This window comes from Eumetopias jubatus, unplaced genomic scaffold, assembly GCF_037043125.1.
Source record: "Eumetopias jubatus isolate StellerSeaLion01/CBP00866 unplaced genomic scaffold, mEumJub1_p1.0 scaffold_14, whole genome shotgun sequence".
In the NCBI taxonomy this organism is placed as follows: domain Eukaryota; kingdom Metazoa; phylum Chordata; class Mammalia; order Carnivora; family Otariidae; genus Eumetopias; species Eumetopias jubatus.
Genome location: NW_028274820.1, coordinates 76813398 through 76828474, shown reverse-complemented (window position 1 = coordinate 76828474; position 15077 = coordinate 76813398). Strand labels below are relative to the sequence as shown.

The 15077-nt window shown below is 35.4% G+C and overlaps 1 protein-coding gene across 1 annotated transcript; it reads right to left on the bottom strand.

The window, feature by feature from the left end:
• Window positions 1-6039: 6039 nt before the first annotated feature.
• LSM8 (LSM8 homolog, U6 small nuclear RNA associated) lies at window positions 6040-14776 on the bottom strand. The gene is made up of 4 exons (XM_028104829.2): window positions 14657-14776; window positions 13447-13487; window positions 10765-10892; window positions 6040-8462 (listed from the first exon to the last, which is right to left on the bottom strand). Exons 1-4 carry the CDS (start codon window positions 14685-14687, stop codon window positions 8372-8374), a joined length of 291 nt encoding a protein of 96 aa, XP_027960630.1. The 5' UTR covers window positions 14688-14776; the 3' UTR covers window positions 6040-8371.
• Between the last annotated feature and the right edge of the window lie 301 nt (window positions 14777-15077).

Here is a 15077-nt window from a genome sequence, read left to right as displayed (position 1 = left end):
AAATATCCCATTTCTGGACTTGAAGTTTTAATAGAAGTGCAAAAATATGTCACAAAAACAAAATGCTGTAATGAAAATTGTGGGGCTTGAACTCACGACCCTGAGATTGAGACCTGAGCTGAGATAAAGAGTCGGACACTTAACTGACTGAGCCATCCAGGTACCCCTAAATGGTTGATCTTAAACTTACTGAGTAGAACCTCCAAGTAGTTCAGAGTAGGTAAGTTCTTAGCGTGGGACCTTTTCATTTATTCTTCCGAGAGAAGAAATAGCCTTGTTTGCAGGACTCTATTCACAGGGTACATAAAATGGCTAGAACTAAATGAGTTTATTACCATCTCTCTGAGAATAGGAAGGAAATACACTTGTCTCCTGTACTCCCTTCCCCTGGCCACTGGAAAGTTTTTGCAAGGATCATTGTCTCTTACCTGTTTTCTAATGTGGCAGAGTATGGTGCCTCTAGACCTTATGATGGGTTCTTCATGCTAAACTGAACAGTCTCTACCTACATTCCCTCCTTGAACTAAAGAATTAGCTAAGTATGCTATCTCCTTACTGCCCCTAATGGATGAGGTCTAGAAGAATTGTGCTGTTTAAATTTGTTGTTCCCCAATTGTAATACCAATTCTTTTCATGATGCCATTTCTGTTGATTTTATTGGGTTAGGATTATGATAACTATAATTCACTTGTATCAAATTTTGATAAATCACATTCTCCCTTGCATATAATAATTTGTGATGGTGGGGAGGACTTTAATGTATCAGTTGCCCACCAAGAGTATAATTAATACTCTGGAATATTTTCCAGTTGTGTTCCAAAGGGATAGTTTGTGGCCAGGCATAAGAGTATTGTACTCATAATATTATTATATATTTTCCTATTGCCGATTCAAATTCATTCTTACTTTTTAGTTATGGATGAGAGTTCTGAAGAAGACTCATTAGCAGGTAGGATTTCTATAGATTTATTACCTCTTAAATAAGGGAATGAAGAGAAATGGAACTAACATTTATTCATTGTTTTACTCTGAACTAGATAGGACATTATGTGCTTAACATGTGTTCTCTGTATAATAATCATAACAGCTCTGCAAAGTTACCATGCTGTCATTTTCTTCTTTTTATTAATTACAAAATTGTGATTTAGGGAACTTGATTTAATTGGCCCAAGATCCCACAGTTAAAATGTGCTGAACCATAATTTAACTCCAAGTCGGCCAGGCTTTCAGACCAACCCCCCCCCCCCGCCCCCGCCCGTCCATGGTAGCTTTGTATCCACAGTATCAAGAGACAGGATCCAGTTAAGATCCTGGATCCTCGATCTTCAAGAAGTCAGATTTAACTGTATATGCTTTTTCTGAGAAAAAAAAAAATTTAAACCAAAGCAAACACAGGTAAAGGCCCAGAGTTTGTTCTAAAATGTTTGATAGTTAAAACAGTAATCAGTACTTTGTTTTCACCATCAAGGGTCTGAGGGCAGATCTCAGTTAGCTCTGGTTTCAAGACTGTAGATTATTTGATTGCCTTTTCTTTTCTCAGATTAAAATCAGCGAAGGAAAAAGATAATTAGGGTGAAAACCCAGAAAAGCCAGTTATAAGCTTCCAGTAGTCCTCTCCCAGTGGAGTTGCACAGATAACACCGAATTTTCCCAGCAATAGTATTTGATGACACATGCCAAGTGTTGCTAACCAGAGAAACTCTCTCAAGTCTTGGTGTTAGGGGCTTTTTACCCAGGCTCTCTGAATACTGTTTATAGATACATAGACAAGTAGCTCCCACATGACTAACTTCCATTAGTCTCCAACCCCCAGAAGTTCAACTGAAACAAGCATGGCCCAAGACTTGAGGCATGCAAAAGCTCTTATCAGAAAGGATATTCCAAGGGCTCAAAGGTTATCTCCCCAGAAGACAGAAGGACAAGGCCCAGTCCTTTTTTTGGAGTGTGCAGGATTTGAGCTTTACTGCACAGATAAATCAGTCTGTTACTCAAGGAATTATTACACATCTTGCTTGTTCTTGCCTTTGTGTCAACCAATGTGGAAAGCTTTCTCAACCATTTATGCAAAGCCTTAATATCCATAAGGACCCAGCACAAATCTATTTACTTGAATTCTGCTCTGTGCTCCCCCATGTCTCTGCACATAGAAGCATTTGCAAGCTCTGCCATACATTGGGCACATTTATATATTGCTTTCAAATAACACTTTACCGGTCATGTCATCTCTCAGTGAAGGTTCTCTTATAGTAAATTCTCAGGAAATGAACTATTATTGATAAATTGTTTAGATTTATTATTCATTGTTTAATGTAGAATTTTATTTGCCCTAAACTATCCTTCCAATCTTTATAGGATACTTAGTTTTAATATACAAAATGAAATATGCAAGTTCTTATTCATTCTCAATTTTAGACTTTTAGCATATTCCCATTTCCCATTTATCTTTTCACACTAAAGAGATCTAATCTTTATATGACATCTAATCACTGACTGTTTTTCTCTATACTTTCTCTACCTCTGGCATTTAAAAAAAGTGGTGATCAAAACTTCACATCACCTTTTGCACAAGGGAAAGATACTTATTTCCAATAAACTTACAGTTCTGTACAGAATTTTACTAGTGTTTTTCCATCAAAGAGCTTTATCAAGGAATGTTCTTAATTACTTCTGAGTACTTTTCCTAGGTAACAATAGATAACTTAAGAGTCCTTCATTCAGTAATAGGATATATGTTAGCTATTGTTAACACTGACACATTACTTTGTTCCAGGTAGTATTCTAAGTGTTTATTATCTTAATCTTCAAAACAACTCAAGGGGGGTTGTCCCATTTTTACTGAGGTACCCAAGACATGGGAGATTAATTTGCTAAAACTACCAGCTAAGTCTGATTTACTTCACTGCCATGCTACACTGGCCTCACCTGACTCTAATTTAAAAATTCCTCAAAATTATACCTCCTACTTATCTTTAGTTATCTCTGGTCCTTTTCTACATAACTGTGGTAAAGTTTACCCAAATCAGGTTGAAAGATCTAAACACTTTTTAAAACTTTTAAAATAAATAAAATTAAAAAAATTTAGCTATCATTTTGACCTCTTTAAAAAATTATTTTTAAAATGTTATATAAGCCATACTGCAGTGCTTTCTGGCAACTTATCAGTTTATGAATTTACTTTGTAGTGTGTAATTATAATCTATGATTTTCCTGATAGAAGACAAATTAAGTGAAATGTAAGATACATCGTGCATATTTTCAGACATCAAACAGAACATTTTCCTGCCTGCCCCCAACACACACACACACACACACACACACACACACACACACACACACACACAATTTTTCATACATGACCTAAGTGATATATCCCCCAGAGATGTGTCCCACCCCATCCCCTGATCCTGAATTCTTTTCCTTTTAACGTATTTCAAATGTAATAACAATTCGGTACCATTTGCATTATTTGGTATTTTTAAGGCCAGTATATAGGGAAAAGAAAACAAAAACCAAAGGTTTACAGTATAACTGAAAATTACCCTAGTGAGGAGAAAGGCCTTATCATATAGTTGAAAGAACACTGGCGTAGAAATTATAGCATGGTATTTGGATTCCAGTTTTAGCAATACTTGACCTGTGCCACTTCTGCCAAATAATACATCTATAAGATAAAAGGATGTTTAAAAAAGAAACATGTACAAAAAAAATGGAAGTAAAAGGTTATAACAAAAATCAATACAGAAACTGGATGTTTAAAAAATTTAATGGTGCACCTAATAATGCCAGTGGGCAGCAGATGGTATTGTTAACTAATGAGAGAAAACTGCTGGTAAAGTCCTCTTTTGCCTTTATCCTTAGTGTTACACAACCTACACAAGCTCTCCAATGTTAAAACAGAAAAAAGGTTGGGAAAATGATGAATGCAAATTAGATCCAATTAAAAAGACAGTTTTTAGTCGTTTAAATGAATCCAAGCCCGGTTAAGTTACATCCTAGACTAAAGGAATTTGACAAACACTCATGTCCCTGGAGAGTAAGCCTTTGAGTCAAAAGATGATTTGGTTGAGGTGCTAAGGACAGATACAAGCTACAGAAGGACAAGAACTTGTTACTGTTGTTCCCTGCATTATCCACAGTTGCAAGCATGGTACCTGGTATGCCCTAAAATGGCTTTACAAATGTCACTGACAATATTCCAAAATACACTTTTTTTGTTTGTGGAAACATAGAAAAGGGATGATCACTAGGAGGCAGCATTGATTCATGAAGACCAGCTATGCCCATGTCACAGTTTCCCTGCTAAAAGAGGAATAAAGATCACAGCAAAGCATTTGACCAAATTTCACATAAATAATCTCTGTAAACAAGATGGGAGAAAAGGACTAAATGTCTTGTAATTAAACAAATTTGTAGCTGTTTGAATGGGAACACTATGCTGTTTAATGGCTCAGTATCAATCTAGGTGGAGAGGGCTCTGCCTTATCAACATTGTTTTTTTCAGTCTTACAGGTAAAGAATTTTTTTACCAAATTTGCCAATGACTTAAAAACTGAGAATAACAGCCCAACTTAAAAAAAAAAGCTCCAAATTAGTAAAAAAGAATATTAAAATGAGTGAAAGTAAATTTATAACATGAGATATAGAATTATATGCAAGTTCAGAATGGAGGGATCCTAGTTTACATGTGAAAGGTTAAACCTGAGTTTTCATTTTTGAACCCCACAAGTCAAGAGTATATGATTGCCATAAGACAAGTATAATCATACTATTTGTTAAATAATGTAAACTTATTACACATACCTTCCACTTAACCTTAAATCTTCAAAGTTGAAATACTCCAGTCTCTTATGGAGAGATATGGTAGCCAGAGGCACTGTGAAAAACCAAGGTGGCAAGACCCACATCTGCAACTTTTTCACTTTGGCCTTTGAATACCTAGAATAAGCTGTTTACTGTTTAAATCCCATAAATCATACCAAATTTTTTAAATGGAGCCTAATTTCATTTGTTACAGCACCAAAAATACATATTGTTACCATGTCTTAAAGGTAAGGATTCTGAAGCATAACTAGGACTCATCCAGGCATATGATAGGTCTTTTAATAATTCTACTACTTTCCTTAGCTATTTATTGAGTATTCCTTTTTGCCCCATTCCAGATCTACTGAACCACATCAGTGAGAGTAGGGCCCAATAATATTTAAAGCAACTCAGGTAATTATGAAAATGACCCACAACAAAGCTTCGCGAACTGCCTTAGATCATCTAAATATTTCTTTCAATCAGGTTTCTAATAGATATTTGACAGCAGGAATTTGATAATATACTTTCTACCAATAGGCAGTTTATAAAAATACAAAGACCTGGTCAAATTCGAGCCTTGTTACCCATATGATCTCTCATAAGGCTCTTAACCCTGCTGAGCCTCAATTTCCCCATATGTAAAATGGTCACTGTTGTAAGCATTGAGCATCATGCCTGGCACAGGATATGCACTCAGTAAATGCTACCTACTAAATTTTGAAGGTGAAAGCCCAGAATACACTATATTGCCAGTTACAGATTGCTTTATAATTCTGGCTACTACCCAAGTAGGTTCACATGCCCTTGTGAAGGCACTGTATACTTTCTCATCCACATGGTAAATCCTTTGTTACACGTCTGAGAAACATGTTGACACAGATAGCCTATATTTATGGTGACTACTAAGAAGTTTTTATCATATCTCACAATAGGTTAAAAATTCTGAATGATTTTATAAAGGTGCTAAACAGGATTTTAAGTAAAGCAAATATTAATAGTTTATCTTTAATTATCTCTTATTCTTCTGCCATCAAGATTTGTAATATTTAAGCCAAAACTGTCGGCATGTTAAGGCCATTTAACTTAGCAAAGTGCTTTAGCCTAAAAGCAATGCTTTAAACTATTACTCTGGATAGTATGTTTTCAGTTAAAAAGAAACAAGTCCTTTCTGCAGTTAATTGCCCTTTACAAAAAAGTTCAGTGAAAATATCTTTCCAGGAAAGATTTATTTCTTTGATGCATTATTAAGCTGGGCTTAGATAGTGCCTGAATCACAGAGCACAGAGGTAATTATAGGTTAAAATTGATTTGAGGCTCTTTATAAATAAAAGTGATTACAGAATAAAAATCTCATTAAAGAACATAAAAAACTTGACACTGCATATTAATCAAGTTACCACTCATAGTTGTGGTTCCTTTACAATGCTCATGCAAAAAGAAATCCAATTTGAATTGGTTACAAGCACAGAAAGCCTACCCTGCGCACCCAGGAATAAATAATCGCGTAGACCATTTGGTGTGTTTTCATTCATTTTCTCTACCAACCATTACCAACATCCAGTTCATATTTGGGGAATGATTTTTTGACATCAGTCAGGTAAATGCATCATTATAAGATTTCAGAAGGCTACATCATATTAGAAACTCATTACCGTGATGGTTTGTCTACTGGTTTATGTGTAATTTGTGTTATGTCAAGTATGTTGGCAAAATATCTGACTTGGACTTCATTTGCACTGTTCTAATACATTTCACTTAGCAAATGAATGATCTGTATTCCTTATTTGGTTTTGGGAAAATAGTTTACCCATTTAAAATACCACTATTTACTTATATAGAACATTTGGTTTATAGTCCCTCATTAAATTGCCTGTTTGCTTTACTTACTTTGCATTATTTTCATTTTATTATTGATATAAAACCATATACTACAAAAGCCAAATAGTTATGATAGCCAATACTAACTAAACTTTGTCTAATCCTGAGGCAGCCCTGAACAACAGAACATCAAGAAAGTTATGCTGGGTGACGGTGCCTGGTGACCAGTGAAGAAAACTATCTCAACAGTTCTCTTCTTACAAGTCTTATTTCTATGAAGATATTTTCCAGAGGAAAATGTTTTATTTGTGAACCAAAAAACTATCATATCTAATAAGTAGAGTTTTAAATATTAAAAAAATATGAACAAAATCTACCTCTAAACTCTGAAAGGATCTACTCCAGAAGCCCTTTTCAGATTTTATACAAATTAGCCTTCATCTTTTCTTACTGAGCTTGTATTATTTTAAGCCAAGGGTCAGCAAACTATGGCCTACAGGCCAAATCCAGCCTGCCACCTGTTACTGTAAATGAAGTTTATTTGGAACACAGCCACAACTATTCATTTATGTATTATCTATGGTTGTTTTCATATGACAACAACAAAGTTGAGTAGCTGTGAGAGACCATATGGCCCTCAAAGCTTAAAATATTTACTATCTGCATTTCTACAAAAAAGCTTGCCAACCCCTATTGCCAAAAACTTTCATTTAAAAAAAAAAACTATTTAAATTTTGCTTGAATTACAAGATTGTAGTATTTTTCTATTTTCTACTCACCACAAAGTTACACACTTTAGCCCTCAGTGAGTTGATGAGAATTTCTGTGGACTAGTCTAGATATCTCAACACTATTTGTACCATTGTTTCTATGGATTCTTTAAGAAGTCCACACAGCTGTACAAAGGGTTTTAGAAAACAGCCTACTTGTAGATGAGGGACATTATCCACTTAATTGATTCACTCAAATAATCAACCAATTCTGATTGTTGCTCTGAGAAACCATGTTTACTTCTTTTAAAAACAGGTTTATGGAACCAAGGAGTCATGGGAAGTTGTTGACAATAACAGCAAGCACTGCCTCAATAGAAACGTCAGGTTTATTTACTCACATTTATAAACAACAACAAAAAACTCCTTTAATACTAGAAATTCCCCCATTTTTAAGATTAGGAGCTAAGATGGCTTTTAAGACTATATGTAATCCATTTTTTTCAGATAATATGAAACTTTGTTAGCGTTTTTCCTTTTCTCAACCAAACACATTTTTACCTACACTTCTAAGGTGCTAGAGAGCAACCAACCACCAAGGCAGTGTGATAAATGAGGACGGTTCATATTACAAGACTTACCTTGCTGTGACTTTCTTAAAAATAGGGAAACACAAGTATCTTGCACTATTGATGGTATTTGTATGCTTGATTTACACAGCACACAAATTTTTCTCTTTAACTAGTTTTCCATTAAGTATTAAAATACGAAATATTTGTTCTAAAAGTGCCTAAAGTAAACATTAGATTTTCATACTATTTAAGAGAAAAATAAAACCAAGCTACCAAAATTATGATTTAGGGGGAAAAAAAAATGTTTTTCAAGGAAATGTAGAAATATTTTAATTTACATATCATATTACAATGAATCAATATGGAGTCAAAGTCTACAATTACACATTCATAAAAATTCCATACATCATCCTCAGAATAATCAGTTTCTATACAAGATTTACAGATGTCCAATTATGTAATTTTTCCTCAGTGTGCTACAGAGTTTAGAGGTTCTGCTCGAATATTCCCCAAATCAAGCGCAGAATCTGTCTCTTCATCAATTTCTCCAATGACTGCACTGTAGTTATTTAAGGGGAAAAAAAATCAGTTAAAACAATCTCATTTCTAAAAAAACTGAAAAGACACAGTAAAAACAACCTAAGGTGAAAAGCAAATATCGTTTTCATGAAGTAGTGAATTGCACATTTAAGTCACAAATTACTTCAAGAAGTAATCTGAAGGCAACATTATTACAGAAGCCAGTATTAAAGGACAGACTGCATACAGTGTGATTGGATCATGAGTCTTTAAAGGAAAAAGACACATATCAGATAGATATGGTACAAAACCAATCCTATGATTTCAACTCAACAATTCAATCCACGGACCGTGTTGGGGTTGATCACAAAATCATTACTAAATAAGTAAATAAAAGTGCCTACTATTTGTCTACTATTTGAGTAACTAAATCCATCAATACACACACACACACACACACACACACACACACACGTAACATCCATTACTTTCCTTTTCAGGATTTCTCAGTTCATTCAATTTAAATGCAGGACCAAAAAGTACAGTTCTTCACATATAAAGATAATAGTAGCAACGGGTACTCAGGTATCATAACAAATGATCTTTTTGATGTGATTAGCTAAGGTTAAAGCCAACAAATCTTTCCTTGATTCAACACTACCATAATATCTGTTAACATTAATTTCATTAATACCATGCTAGGAACCAAGCCATAGCTCTGCAGCTGGATACATACATTGTTACAGCCACACCAAAGGATATGTATAAAACATTATTCCATAAAAAATTGGTTGTTTAAATTAGTTTGGTTTTAATAAGAGTAAGTTCTATAGGTGAATACTTATAATACAGAATTTGCCCAAGGGTGCTTTAAACTATATAAAGCCTCTAGCTCTCTAATAAATGATAAGTACCAAATTCTGAGAAAATATATTACGTTTTCTCAATATAAAACAAATCAATGATCTCAATTCCATCTTAAAAAAATTTAGTATCATTTAAAATCCTTATGGAAGACAGTAGAGTGCTGGTACATGTTTTAAAACTGGCTCTCCAAAGGAAAAGGGGGAGGCAGCTCTGCAGTGTTTACTCATATCCATAGTGCAAATACTCCCACTATGGTCAATTTCAAGCTACCACCAACAAAACATCAATCAACCAACTTGCAAAATCCCTGAAAATGTAACAATCTGCTTCCTTGAGCCACTCAAGCTGGCTCTAGCACATCATTGAATCTATAACAAGGTTTTAAATTTTTTAAACTGAAGTTCAAAGAAAAATTTGTTTTTTAATTTTTTTAAATCAAAGTAGGAGAAAGTTTCTTAAAATCAATTATTAGGCAGAACCCCAATATAAATAATCACTATTATTCTGGTCAGGGAAACTGTCCCCACTAAATGCTGTGCCTTTCTCTCTTTTTTTTATAGCTCACTTTATAACTTTACACCTAAAATTCACCTCTTTAGAATATCTTATAAACCCCTGATTTTTTTATTAAAGATCAAATAATTTATCTATCTAAAGGTGATTTTCTTAAGATAAATAATTTAAATGAAGTATTCTTTCATCTTCTGTATCCTATTTGTCTTCCAAAATAATGTGAGATGTGTAATAGATCTTTTGCAGACTTCCAGCTATGTTTTAATTCTATACTCCCTAGAAAATTGATTCCAACAATCTTCTAGCCTCTCTAACTACACTAGCCACATGGGACTATTAAAAGTAATTAAATTTAAAATTCAATTCCTTAGTCACACCATTTTTCAAGCACTCAATAGCCACACTAGTACCTTAACACAGTGGACAATGCAGATATACATTTCCATCATCACAAGTTCTATTGGACAGTATTACTCTCTCTATACTGTTGAAGACTTTTCTTAAATTGCTACCACAAAATATGTCTTCTCAAACTGCCATATCAGTATGTCACAAGTTCACTGATTTTACAGCATAAACATGGGGCATCTTGTGTTCCAATTATACTAAAAACTTAGTAGGTAACGGATAACTACTTATTTATAAATTTAACACTTATAGAAGATGAATTATTTAAAACTGTTCACACAAGAGATTTTGAAGGCACCTTCAAACCCTAGCCTTAGACCCTAGAAGTGTATTTATGTTGCTCTAAAATTAGGGTTATTTTGAAAGAACATTTTAAAAAGCCTCTCTAATGAAGCATTCAGTGTAAGGGAGGACCCTTTCTGGACCCTATCTAGGCCACTTAACTATGAGAAATATGGACCAATTTCGGTGGATAAAAACCTTTTCCAAATAGCAAGCAGTATAAACCTGTAGTATATTTAACCCGTCTTAAAAAGAGGACATAATTTACTTACACATTGTCACCTCTTACGATGTATAACCCCAGCACCACTTGTTCTACTCCCTGTGAAGAGCTGAACACTCGTTCATGGCTTTCATCCAAAATCAAATTAATGGTCTGGTCAAACCCTTTCAGTGTTCCCTGTAAAGAAAACATTCAAGAGAAAAAGACAAATATTGTGGTTTACCGGAATGTGTAAATTCAATGATGCAAAAATTGTAGTTGCCAGGTATACCAACAGAGTACTTATTTTTTTATTTTTAATCATTTTAGAAGTACTTCTTTCACATATAAATCCATTATAAAATAGAATACCTCTTTATAACCAACAGTATCCAGGGAAACAAACTTACCTCTTGGTTTTTTAAGATGAGGAAAAAACCACCACACATCTGACTAGTGAGTAGAGTGTAAGGAGGTAGCATAAAAGCCTACATAGTTCAGGAGCTAACATTAGACACAGACTAAAACAAATGGAATTTAAGGGAAAACTATATAAACATGTAAAAAGGGGGAAGCATACATACCAGCCATAGCAATGTAACAGTATCACTTCATGCTACACCTTAGTACTAGGCCAGGTGCTAAACACACTGCACACATTATCTCAAATAATTTTTATCCTTTGAGGTACATATTAGTTACTCCCACTTCAGAGAAGAAAAATTGAGGCACAGAGAGGTTACATAATCTCTCAAGGTTTCATGAGTAGGAAGTAGCAGAGCTAGGAGTTGAATCACAAAAGGCTAGCTTCAGGCCCAGACCACTGAACTACTATATTACTATGAACAAACAAATATAATTTACCATTTTTTGGAGATTCAAATTAGTCCCATAAATATATACAAACTTCAACTGGTAGTAACAGCTAACACTTAATAAGTACTTACTATCTGCCAGTGTTCTATGGGCCTCACATGTATTTACTTAACTGAATCTTCCCAAAATCCAGTAAGGTAGATACAAATATGATTGTTAATTATTAGAACCAGAACCTGAAGGAAATATTCAGAGAAAATTTTATGGAAGAATATTGGTTTTGAATAAAGGATATGGGTCTAGCACAACACAGTAAGTAGCTCAGATGCTGTTCAAGTTTCTGAAGAAATATCAACTTATATTAGTTTTGGTTGGTTAATTCTCTGAAGCTCACTATTAAACTGTTTGATGTTTTGAAGATCAAAATATGTAAAATCAGAATACAGTAAAGAGAAATAGATAACCTAGAATTTGGAAGAGAAACAAAGTATGGGGTATTCACTAAACTAATTAGTATAGTTGTTAACACAACCAGACATTGCCTCTTGAAGTCATTTTACACGTAACTATTCTATCAAGCGAGCCATGTGTCAATAAAATACAGAACTACTGAACTTCAGCACTCAAAATGCTCTTTTAAAATAATTTTCTTCTGTAAAATTAAATTCTCAAAGTTATTATCAATCCTGTTAAAAATAAGAAAATTTAAATTTGAGGTTTTCACAAAATAAAAAAACTATTTGCAAATAAAGTTAATAGTAATAGATGTCCTGAGGTGTTAAGATGAGATAAAAATATTTCAAACTGTCCTTATTTGACAAAATACGCTAAGGAGCCTAAAAAGAAAAGAGTGTTCTCTTGATTAAGAAGGAAGCAAGGCAACTAGCTTTAGCTTTGGAGTCAAGTTGAATTTAAATTCCAGTTTGGTTCTCCCACTTATTATCTAAGTGACTCTGGGAAAGTGATGCACTTTTTCTGAGCCTGGTTCCTAACCTCAAATTCAGGGGTAATTCTTCACAGAGCTGTACTGAAGATTAAGTGATATAATATATGTAAAGTGCCTCGTACATGATATACATTTAAATAAATGGCTGAGTCTAACACTTCGATAACAGTCACATAAGGACCCACTGAGAAAAATTACAAGAATTAAAAAAAGCAAAGAAACAAAAACAACTGCAAAATGGGAAAAGAAGAGATTAAAATATATGAATTAGTTAGAAAACAGAGAAAGCTTAACAGCTTTAAAACTTTTTTGAAAGCAAGTAATGTATAAATTATAACTGAAGAAATAATTAAGTAGCCAAAAATCATGAAATAAATTCCTCAGGTCAAGAACAGATCAAGGAGAGAATCCAAGAATTTTCTAGAATTAAGGGGGATACTGTGATAAAAGGACAAATGAGATGAAATAAAAGTTAGAGTCAATCATCATAATTTGTCCTACAGAAAAGAGACGTCCTACAGCCTACAGAGACTGAAAGTATATTAACACCATACAAGCCCTAAATGTTCATTATTCTACATATGTAGTATCTAAATCATAAAAAAGTTTCTAAGAGGCGTATACAAAATTTCAAAACAACTATGATTCGTGCAGTGAATGTCAGAGCACTGAATGGGGAAGGAAATAAAAAATGGAAGAGGAAGATAAATATAAAATACAGGCAGATGTCTGAAGACTAGACTAGAAGCTCTCTGAGGACAGAATCTATTATCCATCCTGGCTCCTAGAAACTTTTAATGTAAATTACACCCAACATTTATTAATGAAGGAAATATGAGGCAGGAGCTATTTATCAAAGAAAGAGTTGAACCGTAACAAAACTGCAATGCAGGTGTACTGTGATGCTTAGGCATTAAAGATCAGAAGTTTTACATAAAAATTTACAACCAATAAGCTTACAGGGAGAGAATGAATATGCTTACTACTTACCACAATCATTCTTCCGTCAGAAGTTATAACTGCAACAGTTCCTGATAACTGAATCAAGGAAAGCATTCTCAGGGAATAAAAATGAAAACTTGGGATCTCCTAAGGAAATGGTTTGAATTACTAGGAAAAAGGTGACAGAATTAAGACACAACTACTTAATACAGCCACTACATTCACAACATATCTTTAAGTTTCTAACTTCCTCAAATCTTTGTGATAATTACACAATTAAAACAGGGAAAAATAGAAAAGAAAATCCCTTTCTGTATGCGCTCAGTTTTTTCCCCGTCTCGAAACAGCGGAGATGTTTGGTACTCTTTTTCACTGGGGAATGCTCCCCATAGGACTTGGAGGAAGATATTTCCCCCCTTCCTAGAACTGTTCATCTCTAAAAGGAAAATTGAATTAGTGATAATTAATCAATATTGAATGCTTTCAAGCGTGCTGAGACACTTTCTTCCAGGACCTGGCCTCTGGAATTCAAAAAAGCTACAGTCGATGTCACAAGGTGCCAATATGCTTGCATCGTTAAGCCTTTAGTATTTCACTTTTGTCCCAAATTTATACATGAGAGCAATGTAATGTTTCTATCCTGAGATTTTAAAATGGTAGTACTTCTATAGGGTACATTAAGATTTCACACGGGGTTTTATAAGTTATTTGCCCTTCGTATCAATTACAACAGCAAGCATTATTTTCATTCTATCAACAAAGAAGTTGAGACTTCAAGTGGTAAAGGGCAGAAATTCAACTTGTGCACCATCTTTAAAGTTTTTGGTATCTTCGAACAATAAGCAAAGCCTATGAATAAAACAAATTCTTGCATTGCGAGGCCCTCCTCGCCGCTAGGACGACTGTTGATCTTATTCCCAAACGTGAACGTATAGGCCCTAGGGTAGTATGGAGGAACAGATAGCTGATTTCTAAGAGACAGGGAAAAGTTCGGAATAAACACTGCCGTTTTTTTTTTTTAAGTTAAAATTAAAAGGCGACTTGGCCCCCAGGGGCGGCGGGCTCCAGCCCCGGCAGCGGGACTGGCGGGTCCCAGGTCCTTAAGTCCCTCACCCGCAGCCCAGGCCCCTCAGTGGCCGGGCATTCCAACCGCCCGCCGATCCCGACCCCCGGTCTCTCCAGCACCAGCCCTCTCAAGGGCGGACGCGGGCTTCGCCATGGCCCCGATTGATGCCCGCGGCAGCCGGCCCGAGGATACGGTTGATGTAGTTTTCCAAGGCGGACGTCATGATGCTCGGCCCGGCCGCTCTGGGGACCACAGGAACACGGGCGACAACTGGAGCTAACAAGGCCCGCCAGGTAACGGACGGCGGCTCCCGCCGACTGGTGGCAGCAAATATCGCGAGAGTTACAGCACCGTAGCCTGGGCCAGTCAGAGATTGAAAGAAATCGGCCAACCACACTTGAGAGGCAAAGGGCTGGCAAGTTAGTGCGCGTGCGTAGTGTGTTTTCGCTGTTTTTCGGGTCGGCGATCGCAGCCGCCCGGAGTGACAAAAGCGGAGCAGGAGGCGGAAGGAGGGGAGAAGCTTCCTGAAGGTGGGGTAGGAAAGAGAAGGTGGGAGAGCGAGTTTTCTAGTAGAGGGAAAGACAATGTGGTAGAAGTTACTGGCGGAAAATGT

Excerpts from the sequence above, each read along its gene's own strand:
- LSM8 (XM_028104829.2), bottom strand. The coding sequence starts at position 14,687 with ATGACGTCCGCCTTGGAAAACTACATCAACC. Across the intron at positions 10,893-13,446 it reads CTGACGGAAGAATGATTGTG|GGAACACTGAAAGGGTTTGA; the intron begins GTAAGTAGTAAG and ends TTTTCTTTACAG. Across the intron at positions 8,463-10,764 it reads ATCGTAAGAGGTGACAATGT|TGCAGTCATTGGAGAAATTG; the intron begins GTAAGTAAATTA and ends AAATAACTACAG.